This window comes from Herpailurus yagouaroundi, unplaced genomic scaffold, assembly GCF_014898765.1.
Source record: "Herpailurus yagouaroundi ecotype Mexico unplaced genomic scaffold, PumYag 162, whole genome shotgun sequence".
Lineage (NCBI taxonomy): Eukaryota > Metazoa > Chordata > Mammalia > Carnivora > Felidae > Herpailurus > Herpailurus yagouaroundi.
In genome coordinates, this window is record NW_024412403.1 from 7,240,273 (window position 1) to 7,258,388 (window position 18,116).

The 18,116-nt window shown below is 49.0% G+C and overlaps 1 protein-coding gene across 8 annotated transcripts in view; it reads left to right on the forward strand.

Annotated features, from left to right (window-relative positions):
- The window catches only part of ERG (ETS transcription factor ERG), a 271,394-nt gene that overhangs the window by 194,170 nt on the left and 59,108 nt on the right, over nt 1-18,116 (forward strand). For all 8 annotated transcript variants that reach the window (XM_040483913.1, XM_040483915.1, XM_040483919.1 and 5 more), the window contains one exon: nt 15,426-15,643. In XM_040483913.1, the coding sequence (XP_040339847.1) occupies nt 15,426-15,643 (218 nt within the window). The remainder of the gene's footprint in view (nt 1-15,425; nt 15,644-18,116) is intronic.

The window sequence follows — 18,116 nt, forward strand, 5'->3', positions numbered from 1 at the left end:
AGCGTCTGACTTCAGCTGAGGTCATGATCTTGCGGTTTGTGAGTTCCAGCCCCACGTGGGGCTCTGTGCTGACAGCTCAACCTTGGATTCTGTGTCTCCCTCTCTCTCTCTGCCCCTCCCCCACTCGTGCTCTGTCTCTTTTCTTGCAAAAATAAGTAAATACTAAAAAAATGATTGAAGATGCTAAGAAGCCATTGTTTACATGGGTTATATCTGCTGACATTTACTGAATTAGAAATAAAAACTAAGATGTTTTCAAAAAACATTTATTCATGAATTCATTCTATTTATTCAATATTATTTTTTTAATGTTTATTTATTCTTGAGAGATAGAGAGAGACAGCGTGAGCAGGGGAGGAGCAGAGAGAGAGGGAGACATAGAATCTGAAGCAGGCCCCAGGCTCCAAGCTGTCAGCACAGAGCCCGACGCGGGGCTCGAACTCAGAGATCGCGATCCCGTGACCTGAGCCGAAGTTGGCCGCTTAACCGACTGAGCCACCCAGGCGCCCCTGTGAATTCATTTTACAATAATGGTAATAAACTCATTATGTATTACTGTAGAGAACAGATTTCTATGAAAAATAGCTCTATTTCCCAAAGACATATTTAGCGAGAAGAGTGGCATTGTTCTATATTTTTGTAAATCTCTTTAATGTCTGGCTTAATAGAAGACAGCTGGGTTCTCGTATCTGCTTCTGTGTTCAATCTGCTGTGATATCACATGTCCTGCAGTCTCTGGAAAACTTCATTGCACTCTGGTGAGAGGCTCAGAATGGAAAAGGCAGATAACATCTTAGTATATTACGAAAATAGCGTGGACCAGCAGACTGCCTGGAAGGGTCTTGGGACCCCAGGAGGTTCCTGGAACACACTTTGAGAAATACTGACCCACCAGGCTTAGTCTGGTACCTCCCACTGTGCTAGGTGGGTGGGGTACAGCCATGAATGAAGTGGACATATTCTCTGCTCTCTGGGAGCTTACAGATCGTTACAGGCTGAACTGTGCCCCCGTATTCATGTATGAGAGTCCTGATCCCCATAACCTCAGAATGTGACCTTGTTCAGAGAGCCAGCCTTCACATCCGTTTTCAAGTCAAGACGAAGTCATCAGACTCGTCCAACATAGCCGGTGTCCTTATAAAAAGGGGAAACTTGTCCAAGACACGAGACTCGCATACACTCAGTGAAGCCGCGGGGAGAAGACAGCCATCTACAAGCCAAGAAGTGAGGCCTGGAGCAGATCCCTCCCTCACAGCCCTGGAAAGGAACCAGCTCTGCTAACAATTTGATTCGGGATGTTCAGCCCCCAGAGCTGTGAGAGTATCAGTTACTCTTGTTGAAGCTGCCCAGTCTGTGGTGCTTATTTTGTTAATGTTGATTTATTTTTGAAAGAGAGCGAGAGACAGTATGAGTGGGGGAGGGGCAGAGAGAGAGGGAGACACAGGACCCGAGGCAGGCTCCGGACTCCGAGCTGTCAGCACAAAGCCCGACGTGGGGCTCAAACCCACAGACCACGAGATCATAACCTGAGCTTAAGTCAGACACTTAACCGACTGCGCCACCCAGGCGCCCCTAAAAAAAATTTTTTTTAACATTTATTTATTTTTGAGAGACAGAGACAGAGCATGAGCATGGGGGGGGGGGGGGCTGCCGGTGCAGAAAGAGAGGGAGACACGGAATCCGAAGCAGGCCCCAGGCTCCGAGCTGTCAGCACAGAGCCTGACGCGGGGCTCGAACCCATGAACAGCGAGATCATGACCTGAGCCGAAGCCAGAAGCTTAGCTGACTGAGCCACCCAGGCACCCCTTTGTCGTTCATTTTGATTGCCAGAGGTTGGTTTCCCCGAGGGCTCCCCTTTTTAAGAGGTGGCCGAGATGGGTGGGGGAAGCCTCGATGCGATATCTCTTATATGTGCAAAATCTCTCAAAAATGCCAGGTCCAGGCCCTCTGAGTGAAAAGCAGGTATCCTGAGTTCCCAAAGCTTCCGTGTGTGATGATAAGAGGAGTTCTCATCGCATAGGCGACAGACGGTGGGTATAACGTCTCGTTACGTGTGGCTTGTGGTGTGTACGCGGCGTGCACAATACGTGCGTTCGGATCACACTCCGTTTTGAAAATAGTAGAACTTCAAAGAGAGAAAGAATGTCCCTTACGAGGTGAAAACTATTCGTGCCTTTCAGGAAGGAAGGCATCTGGGGGGGGTTGGTCTGTGTACGTAACAGGGGTCCCCCGCTGCTGCTGCTGCTACTGATTCCAGCATCAGCCTTTGAAAAGCAAGGTTCGGATTCCCTCCACAAGTTACGCACTCACTTAGTTTGAATTATAAAGGTTGTCTGTTGCCTGCCCTTGAGTGGGGGTAAGAGGGAGAACGCGGGCCAGCGTAGATCTGAAGGCGCCACCGAGAGCGCGTTGCCCGGCAAGGCCACTTCTGCCCGCAACGCCAGGTTTGAGGTGCCCGTGGGAACGAGGGTGCCTTAAGGAGCTACCAGAAACTTGACGAGGCATGGCTGTTTCGTCGCCCCCGCCTGCTGGCACACAGATGCTCTTCTGCGCGGAAGCAAAGGTGAAGGTTGGCGCATTCACACGAGCGAGAACCCAGCGGGTGGGAGCGAGCCCCGCGCGCAAGGATGGGTTCTGTGGGAGCGCGTCGCGATTGGGACAGTTCTGCGTCAGCGTCAGAGGCACGAGTTACAGTCCAGCCTCGGATGTCAGGGCCCGGGGGGGCCCGTCTGGCCCCTGGCTTGACGGGGACTCTAGAAGGGGACATGTCTGTTCAGTTTGGGATCAGGAGCTCCTGGCGTCGGATGGAACAGGGGCGGAAGTGGCTTTGTGACTTCCAGTTACACAGCTCTGTATACCTCGTTTTAATTTTTAAATTGATTTCAAGGGCTCCTGTGCTTACGGTAGTGATCTGCACCCTCTGCCGGGTTAGAAGACAGGGAAGGCAAATCATCTTTTGTTCCAGAAGCCGACAGTAGAGGGGTGATATGCACAAAGGCTCGTTATGCAAACCAAGTGGGTGAGTGACATAAAACCCCACCCCTCCGAAGGGAGCTTGCTCTGCACCGGCCACGGGGCTGGGGAGGCAGGTGCCCACCTCTCACCCATCCAGCAGGCATCTTTGTGTTCAGCATGGGCCTGAGCCCTGGAAGCCTCCTCCTCAGCATGGAAAAGACGGGCCCACGGACATCAGTGGGTCTGTTTTCTCCATGAGGATTCAGTACAGTAAGTGAAGAGGTTCCAAATAAAGAGCCAATCCAAAAACCGAGGTTTAGACCCTTGTGTAGGCCTCATTAAAAGTTTCAGGCCACCTGCTGTTCTGCAAGTTAGACTGGTTTGGGTATGAATGGATCTACAGAGTTTTAAAGAGCGATTCTGACTTCTAACGTAGACCAATTTACAGAGGGGTGCAGGGCGGACTCCCAAGAGAGCCCCGTTGGGTATGATATATGTATGTGTGGTTTGAAATTGTCGGGCAAGTTGACAACGAATAACTCAAGTGCAGTAGGTTTTGAGATCAACGCTCCCAGAGTCGTAAAAATCAAGTCTCGCTGCGGCCAGCTTGTTGGTGCGTGAAAAGTGTTCCGATGACAGGGTGCTCCCTGGTGTTCCAGACTACATCATGGGAGAAGAATGAGGTCAGCCCCGAGCATGAACAAAGGTTATGATACCCTGGCTACTTGGTCTCCTTCCTGTGCAGAAACTAGGGCAGATTTATGTACTGGAAAATCTCCGCAGAGCACAGGCTTAGCCTCCCGGCCCCGGGGAGGGAGGCATCATTACTCACAGAGCCGAAGCAGGAGCTTGGCAGGGATGAGACCCTCGCAGTGGGGGAGCGCTTGGCTCTTTCCACAGCGGGAGTTGGTGTCTAAGAAGGAGAAAGTGTCCACGTTCGGGTCTGCTGTATACAGTATGTGGTCTGTGCCGACAATTATTCGAGAATGGGGATGGTCAGGAAGGGAGGGAGGTCTTTGGACCTTGATAGTCGTGGGGGCTATATGCTCGACTTCCTCACCCACTCGTCCTGGCTTCTGTAAGGCTTTGGTTAGTAGAACCTTACTTTGTTATCATTGGTGTGATTGATGTGCCAAACGGCCCTAGAGTCCCCATGCAGGAGATGACATCCTAACCACACCTGAAGACGTGAAATGAGTTCTCAGGGTCTCGCCTACCTTCTCACGGTGAGCAAGGAAGATGTTCGTGGGACGTGGGCAATTCAAATCTGGGGCTGCATGAACGGAGCCTAAAGCTAACCCCTAACTTGACCTTATAAAAACTTTTTGACAACCGCACAAGTGGTAGATTAGGTGCGCCTAGGGGAGACCTCTGCCGACACTCCCCCCACTCCCCCAACATCTGCTCAGAGGTAGAGAAAGGCGGTCACAGATAGAGAAGGTGGAACTTGCCTTGTGACCATGGCAGGAAGAGAATGTCACTAGTTAAATAAAATAGATTTTATTTGGGTACAAGAAGGGACCTTAGGAAACATCAGAAGAGCAGGCCCTCATTTCAGACCTAAGGAGTGGAGGCCCCAGGGCTGGGCCTCACCGAGTGGCCGCACTGAGTGGGTGGCTACATCTGGAACCAGGGACCCTACATTCTTGCTGTTCTGTTAAACCCCCATGTGCCCCAGCGGGCACTCGCGGGTCGAATCTGCTCTCACACGTTTGGAAGGAACTGTATCAATTATTTATTTATTTATTTATTTATTTGTGTTTTATTTGAGAGAGAGAGAGAGCATGAGTGGGGGAGAAGGACAGAGGGGGAGAGAGAGAGAGAATCTAAAGCGGGCTCTGAGCTAAGCATGGGTTCGATCCCACGATCCTGGGGTCATGACTTGAGCCGAAATCAAGAGTCGGCCGCTCAGCCGACTGAGCCACCCTGGCGCCCCATCAACTTTGTTTTGAACGTAAGGCTGCTCTCACGCTCCTTTTAGAGAGAGGCTCGGATTAGAAGTTTGCAGGCACGAGATAGAAACCTGATGGAAACAAGCTGAGCCAGCAGCGGCAGCACTGTGGGTGGAGGCCGGGACATCTGCTGTTCCTATCTTGCGCTTGCCAGGGTTTTCCATTGTGCCAGAACTTTCTCATGAATAGAATTCTTGGAATTTTATCGAAAACAATGAATCCATGTGTCAGAGATTCACGGAGGAGACACATCCCAGATGTGCACTGCACTGTATTTTTAGTGTGCACATGTGTGGTTTGCAAAGGCCAAGCAGAGGGCTGCCGGTATTTCACGCGGAGCTCCTTCTGCACACGAGAGGGGTGACATACCATCCCTCCCTTGGTGCTCAGAAAAAGACCGTTCCGACAGACTGTGACAGCAAAAGACTGTGTCCCCCTGTGGGCCTGGGGTGTTGTTCTGAGAATCCTCTGTGCCTCTTGAAACCTGAATCACCTGCATTCCAAGCTGGGCGAGTAAGCTTCAAAAATCAGAAGGATAGCATCATCCCACGAGTTTCTTAGCAAAGCCACTGTAGGAACACATCCTTGTACAAGTTTATTAAAAACTCATGAGCTTTTAGGGAAAGTTAAAATAAAAAACATCAGGGATCCCACATCCCAGAAGAGAGGACCTTTTTGGGAGTTTGAGGAATATCAGTTGTGTGCCATGGGCTATTTTGGGGAGAGAAATACAGATTATGTTGTAAGAACATGGTATCTCCATCCATCCATCCATCCATCCATCCATCCACCCACCCACCTGTGCATTTATCTATTCATCCATTCACCCATCCATTCATTTAGTCATCATATAAAGAATGCCAACAGCATGCCAAGGAATGTACCAGAAGCTGAGGCTACAGTTTTGACCAGAAGACCCAGATCCCTTCTCACACGAAGCTTGTGTTTCATTAATAACAAACAAACTAATGTAGAACTACAACTGAAAACTCTGCAAGAACTGATCAGGGACCAAAAAGGTGAAATCACATGGGGCTAGAGTGACTAATGTCCTCTTAACATCAAAAGAAGAGGTGTTAGCTTGTGCTCTACCCCCGTGAGATAAAGGCACATGACTTTCAAAACTAGTTTTTACAAAGAGAAGTGACTACTTACACGTAAGAGACTTTATACTTTTCGGGCATCTGGCTTGTTAGAACCACATGACTAGGAATGGGTAATCCAAACCATGGCTTGAACCACGTGGAGCATTTGGGTCAGTCTCGTCAACTTTCTAGAATGTGATAATAATTGAAACATAATAGGAAAGTTTATAAAACCTTTTCCACATCCTAGCTCACCGAGTCCAGTTAACATCCCTGGTTGGAAGGTGGGCAGCTGTGATTAATGCCGTCTTTACAGTTGAAACAATCGAGACTCCGACAAGGGTGAGGCAGCTGTATTTGAACTTGCCCATGTGAGGATGTAGTATGCCCATGTTGTGGAGTGGACTGTTCGCAGGGCTGGCGACCAGAATCTGCATCTCTAATAAGCTCTCAGCAAGCTCCTTGTGGCAGTTGGAGCAGGAAGCGGTTCCCAAAGTTCTCTTTTTATTGCCAATGGATTACCGAAAAATAAAACTAGATAAAAATAAGATGAAGGCTTTGGATGCATATCCTCTGACTGTTAGGTGACGGCAGTGATTAGGAAAACAAAAAGGAACATCGAACACCAGCCCCACCAAACTCAGGGGGAGCAGGAGGTCTACAGGAGCAGTCATGGTGATCTTTGCATTTCCTCCGACCTAAAACTTATAAACAGGATGCTTCCACACATGTTTTTATACTTTTAGTTCATCTCTAAAGAAGGAAAGAAGCCTATGGGAAAAAATACGTTTCTTTGTAGGAGAACAAAGAAGCTATTAACATCACTTACACATTGTTCCTTTTTTTTTTTCCTTAACCTTTTTATTGAGGCTTGATTAACACGCAGAAAGCCATACGTATTTCACGTGTACAACTTAATGAGTCCAAGAAGAGTATCCACCAATGAAACCACCACCACAGTCTCCGCCACAAACGCATCCATCGCCCCAAAAAGTTTCCTCCCTCCCTCTTTATTTGTTTGTTTTTGTGATAAGAACGCTCCAGGTACTGTAGTCAACTCCAGCCTTGGGCTGGGTGGTCAGTCTTCAGGACGCAACTCCTGCACATCTGAAACCATGCACCCTTCACCCTTCCGTTGCTGACAGAAAGAGTCTCCTTCAGTTCTCTCCGATGTTTCAGAGGGCATCCTGCACAGCCCTGGGCAAGGAAACAGAAGTCATTTTAAAATTATGTGTGCCGGGTTTCTGATTCCTCAAGGTTCGCTGAAATCTAGTCTTCGTTGCGTGAGACCTAACTATTCTTTCTGTGAAGTCTTTCTGCAAAGCTCTGGTCTTCCACAGTATTTCTAGGATTTCTGCTCCGCAATGAATGCTTCTCTGTTGCGTTGGAGATTTTAATTTCCAGTAAGCCTTATTTTATTTGTATGTGCCTGGCTACATAGGGTCCCCAGTTTATGCCTCCGCAGATTTAAGGCAAGACCCTGCGATGCTCCGTGAGGGTGACTACAGACGTGTTGCCAGGGACGGTTAGCCTCTGGATTCCTGGCCGTTGGATGCAAAATCCATTGACCTCACAAACGTGGATCCCTCATTGCGATGGGATAGAAGTTTTGGGACCCCACTTACTGCATTATGATTGGGCTGTAATATAATTCCATGACTTTTAAAAACTTTTTGTTTTTAATTTATTTTTGAGAGACAGAGTGAGAGCGGGGAGGGGCAGAGAGAGAGAAGGCGACACAGAATCTGAAGCAGGATCCAGTCTCCAAGCTGTCAGCACAGACCCCAATGCGGGCTCGAACCCACAAACTGTGAGATCATGACCTAAGCAAAGTCGGACACTTAATGGACTGAGCCGCCCCGACGCCCTGATTTCATGACTTTAATGGTTAATATGAACATCAGCAAACGTGATGTTAAGAAGCTCTTGTGGTGTAGTACCAAATGTGTAAATGATCCCGCCCTGAAAATGCTTATATTTGAATAAATGTGGGAGCTGGGAGACAGGTATCTGAGCAAAGAGAATTCCCGGGGTCACCTTAGACCTGCCCAGAGCCAAAGAGAAATCCAGCGAGTTCAGAGCGGGGAAATTCTACAGGGGGTCCTGAGGGGGCCGTCTCTAGCTCAGTGTTTTCTGAAGGGATATGCCGAACAGAGGGAAGCACCTTCTAGACGAGAAAGGAAGGGATGAGGAAAGATGGAGAGGAGAGAGTTCAGGTTCTCTGTGTCATCTATGCAACATCTGCCCCATGAGTCTTCTGAGAGATGAGGAATATGTGGAAGTCTTTTTCATGTGCCCTGTGAATAATGATAATGTTAGGAGATAGATGGGTGGATGGATGGGTGGATGGATTGTAGACGGATAGGTGGGTGTATATCTGTGTGTGTCAGCGTGTATACACACATCTGGATGAATCTCCCTATCTCCAGCCCAGTCCCGGGTCTCGAGCTGGTAGCACATGTTGTCAACTTGTCTGATACTGAGGGAACACCATGTTGGAGAAATACGCTCTTCAAATGGACTTCGTTTGCCTACGTGCATGTTCCCTTTGAGGTTAATCCAAGATTTTTTATATTTTTCGAAGGACTCAAATAGCAATGTGTTAAATGAGAAAAACGTGACACAGAGCTAGATGCTGCGTTTAATATATGGTTTTAATGTTTCCCGCACCGAAGAGTTAAAAAGAATATCAGGAGAGGGCAACAGTGATTCACCCCCATCTGTAACTTCATGCTTGGCTTCTTGTGTGTGTCATAATGAAAAGGCCCACTGGTCAGACGAAGCTTCTTATGACATGAGATGTTGGCTGTATCTGAATGCAAAAACATACACATTCAGAATAAGTCCTACGCGATTGGTATGTGGGTGTTGGGTGAATGGTGGTGGGAGGTGGTGGTGGAGGTCTTCCCTAGGTGTACTGTTGCTTTTTTCCCTCCCAAATGTGAGCAGGAGGTGACTTTCCAGAAGCATCTATGGCAGGGGGTCTGCCTTGAAGAGAAGCTATACACAATCGGGCTTGAGACAACCTAATAAGAGTTTTCCAATACAATTAGGTCTCTAGACACCCATACAAGGCCACCACGTGCTGCTGGCTGTAGCGTATTTGTAAACGGGGTTCCTACTTGCCCTGTTTTTCCTGTGTATTATTCACCAAGAGAAGTCAGGCGTCCACCCAGGATGCACGCGTCCCAATACATGGCCCTCAGTTTAAGTCTGAATAATATGATTAACCAAAGAAAACAACAGCTCTGTTGATTATCTAAGAAATACTGAAATGGGGGCGCCTGGGCGGCTCAGTCGGTTAAGCATCCGATGTCGGCTCAGGTCGTGATCTCACGGTTCGCCAGTTCGAGCCCCGCATCGGGCTCTGTGCTGACAGATCGGAGCCTGAAGCCTGCTTCGGATTCTGTGTCTCCCCCTCTCTCTGCTCCTTTTCCACTCACACTTTGTCTCTCTCTCTCTCTCTCTCTCTCTCAAAACTAAATAAACATTAGCGAAAAGAAAAGAAATACTGAAATGCATCTGGGGCCTGTTGCTGCATAGCTTTTAAGCTCATGGGAGAGCCTTTTGTATGTAGAGGGTTCCTTTCCTCTCCTGATGCTTTAATTCCGTCATAAATCGTGAGATTCTGGGCATTTATTTCTTCACCCTCTCCCACTGAGTCCCTCTATAGCCTCTCTCTTTCTAGGTGGTCCCATCTCTTACTGTGATAACAGCCCTGCTCTTTCCACGGCCGCGACAAGACCGGGTAGGGACGCGCTCTGCACGTGGCCTCCATTAGCCCAGCCTTCCTTCCTTCTCGGACATCCGGGTAGTGGTGAGGGTGCAGCCTTGGGGAGGGATTCTCCCCAGAGCCCCAGACCCTGCCTCTACTTGGCCCTCCTTACTGACGTCCCTCTTCTTCTCAGGCCTGGTTTCTTGTCCTGGGGCATGAGTGGCGGTTGACCTTACGGGGTTGCTGTCAGAACTGAATGACCATGTTTCATAAATTTAAGATGGCACTGGTTATAAAGTGAACCAACGTTTCGTCTGCCGCCAAGGGGAAAGACATGAGTAAGCAAGCCAGTGGCATGCCATTGACTGTAAGATGCATCCAGATTTCAGAGCTGGGAAAAATGTGGAAAACGGTGTAGTCAGTGGCATAGGGCTTAAAAGAATGTGCATGCGGAGCGCTTCATTCCCAGGGCAACCTGGTTATTTTGTGATGGAGCAGCTGTTTGTGAATCCAGAGAAAAGTGGCCAGAAGATACCGTACTCCTTGCAGGGTGTGGAGTTACGGGATGCCCCAAATTCTGCTTGGCTCTGTGTGGGAGACGCTGAAGGAAGAGTTTTGTATTGGGGTGCAGCGGGTGTGAGAACCCCCGTGGAAAAGACTGGCTCCTGATTTCAGATGACACTGGCTTCCTGGAACGGACACTGGGCTGTGACAGCAAGAACTTCGTTGAGAATGTTCTCCAAGGCACGACCGTAATCTTATTTAGTGTGCTTGTTTCACTTACGTTTCCCACTTGTTTTTCCTAACTCCTGGAGGCACATGACACTTGAGGAAGCCGGAGAGACATGGGTTTGGGAATCCGGTTCTGTGGACACTGAGTTCTGGATGTTTCTCAGATTTTTGAAAACCACGTAAGGACTTGTCTCTCTGTCTCGCTTGCTTCGGTTATGGAGGAGGGCTGATCATCCTGTGACTCACTCCCAGATTTCATGACAATCTAAGTATGTTGGGTTCTCTGGATTAACAATGTAGTACTTTTAACCCTTGTGGGGGCGGGGGGGGGCCACAAAATTAGAAGCAAAGAGGAGCCCAGGCCTTATTTTCTAATTCTTTTACTTGAAATGTAGGAGCCTCTCAAAATACTCATCTGGTAGAGAAAGGAATGCATCTGTTTCAGGGTCCCTGATGTCTTTTGCTGAAAATGTCAGTGCGCTTACAAAGTACATTCCACTTTTCATTATTATCTTTTGAACGAAAGCATTTGGATCCTTTGCCGTACCCAAATCTAGTTACTTGAAAATAAAGCGTGGGGCGCCTGGGTGGCTCGGTCAGTTAAGCATCCAGCTTAGGCTCAGGTCATGATCTCACGGGCCGTGAGGTCGAGCCCCGTGTCGGGCTCTGTGCTGACAGCTCGGAGCCTGGAGCCTGGAACCTGCTTCGGATCCTGTGGCTTCGCCTCTCTCTGTCCCTCCCCGGGTCATGCGCGCACGCTCTCTCTCTCTCTCTCTCTCTCTGTCTCAAAAATGAATACGTTAAAAAATGTTTTTAAAGAAGACAAATCGAATTTTAGGCTCACACTATGAAATATCATCTGGGTGAGAACTCCCCAGCTTCTGGAACGATCAGTTGACTCTTAGCCCATGACCAAACTCCAAAAGAATGGTCCTCGTATGTTATTGGTGCATTGAGTACATTCATTTGAAATAAACACCGTAGCCCTAATACAGCACTACCTTTAATTCGGGGGCAATTTGCTTAGAATTTATGTGCGTCTCATAAGTTCGTAAAAAACGAGGTTGGTCGTGTGTCACTTGCCACATTGGAATATCCCAACTTTCCTGGAGCCACAGAGAAAACACCCCCACACACCAATCTAAAGTTCAGCTCTTTTTATAGTAACATAGAGGCAGGCATATTAAATTATTATGCCACGTTTCTGCTAGGTTTTGACTTTTTTTTTTGAGTTCTCCGTTATAAGGCAACCCGAGCGGTCCCCAAGTCCCGCGGCTGCCCGAACGTTCTGAGAGCATAGCCTATGCATGTTAACTAAGGCATCTCCTGACACCCCAGGCAGGTAGGCAGGTAGGTAGGTGAGGTGGCCACGGACGAGGAGGGACACAGGGACAGCGTCAGCCAAGGCCAGGAGTCCCTTGCGGAGCTGGAGTTGAGGGACTCATGTGTTCCTGGTTACCAGCCTGTGTTCAGAGCTCTGTTCTGGTTTTAATCCTGCCGGGCGAGATCCTCTCCCTCTTTGAAGTCCCAGAGCCGCCAAGCAGGGAGGGGGCGAATCCTTCACATCAGCCTTTGTCATTCACACCGAGCCAAAGGGACGATGTCACTAAGTCAAATGGATGGACAAAGAAACACTGTTGGTCTGTAGTGTCTCTTGCTTGTTTTCTTCTAAAGGGCGGTTACTTTTAGTGACGATCCTTGTCGAAGGGGGTCTCTGACAACCAGCCTTTGGCCTCTTTTTACTCTCCTGTTGCGAAAATGTGCTACATGGGCGTGTGTGTGTGTGTGTGTGTGTGTGAGAGAGAGAGAGAGAGAGAGAGAGAGAGACAGACAGACAGACAGAGACAGAGAGACCGAGAGATAGGAAGAGAGATTGATTCTGTTTGTTTCCTTTTCCTGACCTTCCTTAATTCTAGGTGTTTGGCAGTCTTGGTCCAGTTATAATAACTTCGGGGCCTGCGTTTTTATTGCTGTCTCTTTCCAGAATGTGGCTTCGATTTCACCCTTCTTGAAATGCCTATCCTGAACCTCCCTCACTTTGGGGCTCTTTCTCCTCTAGTGAACAAAAGCAACCTTTGATATTCCGAATTGCACCACCTTTCTCATTTTTTATGCAATGTGAACTTTGAGGAGAACTTTAAGATATGAGGAAAAGATGTGTGTCTCCCTTATCTTTGGCTTTTGTAAGTTTTTTTTTTTCCTTCCCCTAAATCGATCTCAATTAACTTTGATTTCTTTCTTTAGAAAACCATGTGCTGAAATAATGCTTTGCCAGATGTGAGAATGGGTTCCTGCCTCTCCAAACACACACTGGAGCCTTGTCTTAGTTCTTCTAGTTTGATCCACTTTTTAAAATCTTAGGCCGCATTTGTTTGGTCACGGGAAGCCCTACTCTACTTTATCTCGGAGGTATACTCATATTTTGACGCTGTGACTCTTTTTGTCGGCACGACCTCTTTCTTTCTCGCTTGTAATTTAAAACCTAGCCCGTCCCTCCTCCCCCACCTGTTTCTGCCGAGTTCTGATACGAATCGCACGTTTATTCGTGTTTCTCTTCACCGGGGAGCCGGCGCTAACCTTGCACTGGGTCTTGAACTGGGTCTTGTCTGTGGGACCAGGTGGGAGAGGGGGGCAGGCGTCGGCCTCGTTTCCTGTTCTGACCATGTGAACCCTTTCTGTCCAAGTGCTGCTATGGGAGGGGAGACTCAGTTTTGCAGAAATTATAGAAGATGCTGGGATTTATGTCTTTTTGAAAATATCACTACGACGCTAAGCCCGTGGTGCTGATTTTACTTGTAAGGCCACATCTGTGAATTTTGAGTCGTGAGATTCCTTTACCCTCCCTTGGGACCGGAAGAGAGAGCCATGTAATTCAGGTCCCCCTGGACGTCTCCGGTGCCCAGAGCTTCGGAGCTGCTGCCTCGTGTCGCTGTTGTCTATTGTTGACGTGTTTGGTTTTTCTGTGGATTCAAGATGCCTTACCTTTTTGTTGTTGTTGTTCCTTCCTCGTGTCCGATTGTGGCCGTCTGGCGGGCGCGAGCTGTCCTTGTGTACGTTTTGTGTTACTGTTTCCACCGCCAGCTGACTCTTGCCCCCAAGTGGCACAAGCTGTGATTCTGGGGATTTTTGAGAAGTGGGGAGTGGTGGCGTGTATATATGCACAGGCACCTGGCCACCACTCTGACGGCCAGAGCACTGAGTTTGTTGCTGCTGGTTCTTCCTACTCGCTGATTCGTAGCTCAGTGTTGTCGGGCAACGAAGTTCATGTGCTTGTGAGGTTAGTCCTCGGGTGGCAGAGTGCACACGGGGTGGGGAGGGGTGCTTTGTGAAATTACACGTGTTCTCTAATAATCCTGATACTTCTGCAAGGAGGTAGGTCTGTATCTTCGAAAAGCTGCCTCCCAAGTCTCTGTTACTAACAGGGAGCGGCCTTATTTACTGAAATACCAACTCGAAGAAAAATAAGGGAGTGCTAACGTAAACAGTATCCCAGACCGAGAGATGTAAGAAAGGCATCGTCGTAGGCTGAGGCAGTGGAAGGTAAAACACAAGTCCGATCTATCCCTAATTCCACAGCTCCCTTTAAGGTGAGTTCTGGACTTTTCTGGACCTCAGATTCTCTCATTTGGGGATGAGCAGTTGGGACTAAAGTCTCCACTGTCCCCCCAGGTCCCAAGATGTCCATTTTTAAAAAATGTTTATTTCTCAATTATTTATTTATTTATTGTTTTGAAAGAGAGAGACAGAGAGAGCACATGGGGAGAGGGGCAGACATAGAGTGGAGGACAGAAGATCTGAAGTGGGTTCTGCGCTGAACGCAGCGAGCCCGATGTGGGGCTCGAACTCACAAACCACGAGATCAATGACCTGAGCGACCTAAGTCGGACGCTTAAGCGACTCAGCCACCCAGGCACCCCTAAGATTTCCATTTTTTCTTTGAAATAATGTATGACCCAAACAGCATTTGCTTCTGGCCAGTCGATAACGATAACTGTGGATGCCCAAGGACTGAAATACAAATGAGGTATCCCATGGATTTCTTGTTTCTGTTAGAGAAACCAAAATTGAATTGTCCCATAATTCCTTCTGCAGCACGGTAGGTCATTCAAGCAGTTGAAATTTCCAGATCTAATTTGCCTTTGCCGATCTGGCGAACAGGATATACGCGTAGCCGTAGGCCAGCCACTTGTTTGACTTAAAGCCCCACAAGAATGGTCCAACAATGACGAATATTTTCTATTTCTTTGCACCAAATCACACAAAGGACCAAAGATCTTAATAGAAAATAAGGGGGAAAAAGAGCTCGTCAGTGATCCCAGATATTTTAAACATCCTGGTATTTGGAGGCATCTGGATAATTCAGAGCTTTTTTTTTTTTTTCTGGTTCATTTATCATCCAGATGTTCGCCATCATGGAAACACTGCTCGAAACTCCATTTCAGCTAATAACTTCGAAGTGGAAAAATTCGTACCTTTGTCCGTTCGTCCTTCGGTGCCCCACTTCCCTTTACTTTTCTTCTAAGCGTCTCCTCTTGGAAACCTCCTGGGAATGTGGCAATTTCACCAGATGCTTAGGTGTTCTCCATCACATTTCTTTTTTTTAATCTCCATGACCATTCTGTACCCTGTCTGCTTGAATTATAGATTGCATTTGTCAAATAATGACACAAGCAATTGGATGTCTTCTAAGACCTTTGAAATTCAACTTCCTTGAGTTGAGATTAAAGTGGGTATTATCTGCACTGTGGCAGTCAGGCCAGGGATGCTGGGAGACCCTCAGGAAAGTTTTTCGGGGCCGGCCGCTTCCAACTGCTGCGGTCGGGAGGGAAGAAACCCAGCTACTTTTTTCTTCTCAAAGGTAGAAATGGATACCACGACAACTACCTAAAATGTGGTCCCAGTTAGAAATGGCTCGCAAGCCAGCAGCCCTTTGAAGCGTGACTGTCCTTTGGCGCGTCCTGAACGTGTGTTTCTTTGGGCATTCAGGAAGCGCTATCGGTCGTGAGCGAGGACCAGTCATTGTTCGAGTGTGCCTACGGAACACCACACCTGGCCAAGACGGACATGACCGCGTCCTCCTCCGGCGACTATGGACAGACATCCAAGATGAGCCCCCGCGTCCCTCAGCAGGACTGGCTGTCTCAACCTCCAGCCAGGGTCACCGTCAAGATGGAGTGTAACCCTAACCAGGTGAACGGCTCAAGGTAAGGAGACGCCCCTGCCTCTCTTCTCCCCGACTTCGCTGTTTTCCTGCCCCTGGAAGAGGCAAACGAGTCGCGCTTCTCCAAGGATCGTTGCCGCGAGTGAGGCCCTTGCACGGTAACATCGGGCCGGGCTGAGAAAATGTGTTCTCCAGTGGTTTGCGTGAAGGCTAGAGGTTGTAAAACGGGTAGTATATTTACCAAGAGCTCCCTTTGAAGATGTGCTCGATTCTGTTTCCCAGGCACGAGGGCTCTGCGGGAGGGGGGCCGTGCCCACATATGGCAGAATTCATCTCTGAGGGTTTTATTGCCTGGAAAATAATGCCGGCTTATGTTTTTATGGAGGGAGAGTGTGAGCTAGTGGCCAGGCAGTGCGGCGTGACGTCCGGGCCATATGACTTGGCTGGTGGGTCTAGTTCATACGCGCTCCACCCCTGCCTTCTTGGTGCGCGCCGTTTCTTCTCGCCTTTCCTTACGCTTGAAGCCAAGTTCTGGTGGCACACGTGAAGTACTCCCTTTCCTGACTTTGTCACTGCCGCTGTCTCACCGCATATGTTATCGAATGCGGGACCGTGCGCCTGATGCCCAAAAGCGTTTCATCAGACGCGGTTTTGAAAAGTAAAGTTGACTTCCATTGCGACGCGATACCCCACGCGTATTCGGAAAGAACGTAAGATCCCGGGACAAAGAAAGGATAATTTCCTTTAGACGCCGCATGATCTGACGTAGAGTCCTAAGAACGGCTCACGTTTTCTGGTGCTTTGTTAACGCGCAAAGCCCCTGTACAGCCAGCGAGCTGTGAATGCTCCAAGCAGCCTTGTGAGGAATGCTTGTCCCCATCTGATGGATGAGGAAACTGAGGCTCAGGCATTTTCTGGCTAACTTGAGATCCCAGCTTCGAGCAATTGGATTCAAACCAAGGGCGTCTGACTCCACACCCAGTGCATTTTCCACTCCGCGGCGCCCATAATAGGCCCCCTTTTTGCTTCACGTATATTTCAATGCTAAATGCGCTTTTTATAATTGTCATGTTTTATAAGCACTGGAAACCATTGCGTCAACCCCTAGTTGATGAAGGTGCCAAGTCACAGGGCCTTAGAGAGAATGTCCGCAGTGTGGCTGACGTGCCAGACGGGGAGATGGGAGACGGCAAGAGTTTTCCTCGGCTCCGAGAAGCCCGTTCACTCTGTGCGTCTCACTTCTTCTGGAAGAGGGGGAAGATAGCTCTGATGTTGAATCTTGCTACGAAGCTGGTCCTTTAAGTGGAATTCAAGCCAAGATAGGCCCGGCAAGGCAGTAATTTCTAGACGTCCATGAGGACAAAAGGACCCTGGTAGAAAATGCCGTCAGAGGGTCCAGGATAGCGGAGTCCTGGCCCGGCCAGTTGACGGTTACGTGTGACTATTTCACAGTAAACCTATCCGTCTGATAGAATGTTTCCCCTGCTCGTTAACTGGTCGTCCTGCTGTGAGCCCTGAGTACGTAGCACTTCTTCCAAGGCTGGTTTCTACCTGCAGGGAATACATCACCACGTGCGTGCATGTGTGTGTGCGTGCGTACGTGTGTGTTAGAGCAAGGCTGTGTTAGGGAGACACTGAGTATGGGAGAGAGAGGGAGAGAGAGAGAGAGAGAACACTTCGGGCAAAGGGCACTGAGACGATTTCCAGCAGCAAAAAGTGGAGCGAGCCGTGCCCTAGCCCATGTTGCCAAGAGCCTGGCCTGCGACCAGCTCTGGGAATTGCCAGGCTGGATTCAGCAGCCCCAGAAGGAGACCGAGCGAGGAGGTGAGGACGGTGTTGGAGAAACAAAACCTTCTCTTATTCTTCCGGTGCTATTTGTGAATTTCACAAAATATGTAAATAGAAGAAGCCCCGCTGTCTTATGGGAGAAGTGGACACCATTTCCCCCGGGGCGGGCCTGTGCTTCCTCTCTGTAGCCAGCGTCCATTTTCTGCCCGGCCGGGGCCGTGGGCCAGCCTTCCCGGCCCAAGGAGGTCCCCACGGGGATTTGGGACGGGAACCCTGAGCCTGGCTAAGGGGCGGGGTCCCCAAGAAGGACGGGGCTCCCGGGAAGCTTCTTCCACCTTCCTCAGCCCAGCTGACTGGGGCAGGCCCTGTGGTGGTTCCCATCAGGTGCAAAGGTGGGTCTCTTCTTTGGGAAATGCAATCGTTCTGGGAGGAACTGGACGGTTATCTTGTGGGGGAACAATGGAAACTTTAGTACCTCTCAGGCCCTCAGAAAGTCTAGGATTGCTCAGAATGTTCCCATCACAGAACTTTTAAAGGCAGTTCCCGCTTTTGAAGCAAACCGTGATGTGTTTTGGTGGGGGAGGCAAGTCAGTCCTGTCGCTCCCCTTGTGTTCTTCTTGGATCCACGGTGCTATGTCGGGCAGGTCCGTGAAGGGAGCATGGTTGCCTCCATCTAGCTTTGATCAAGGTCCGTGCGCTTCTTTGATGGAAAATCCAGGGCTGGCGTG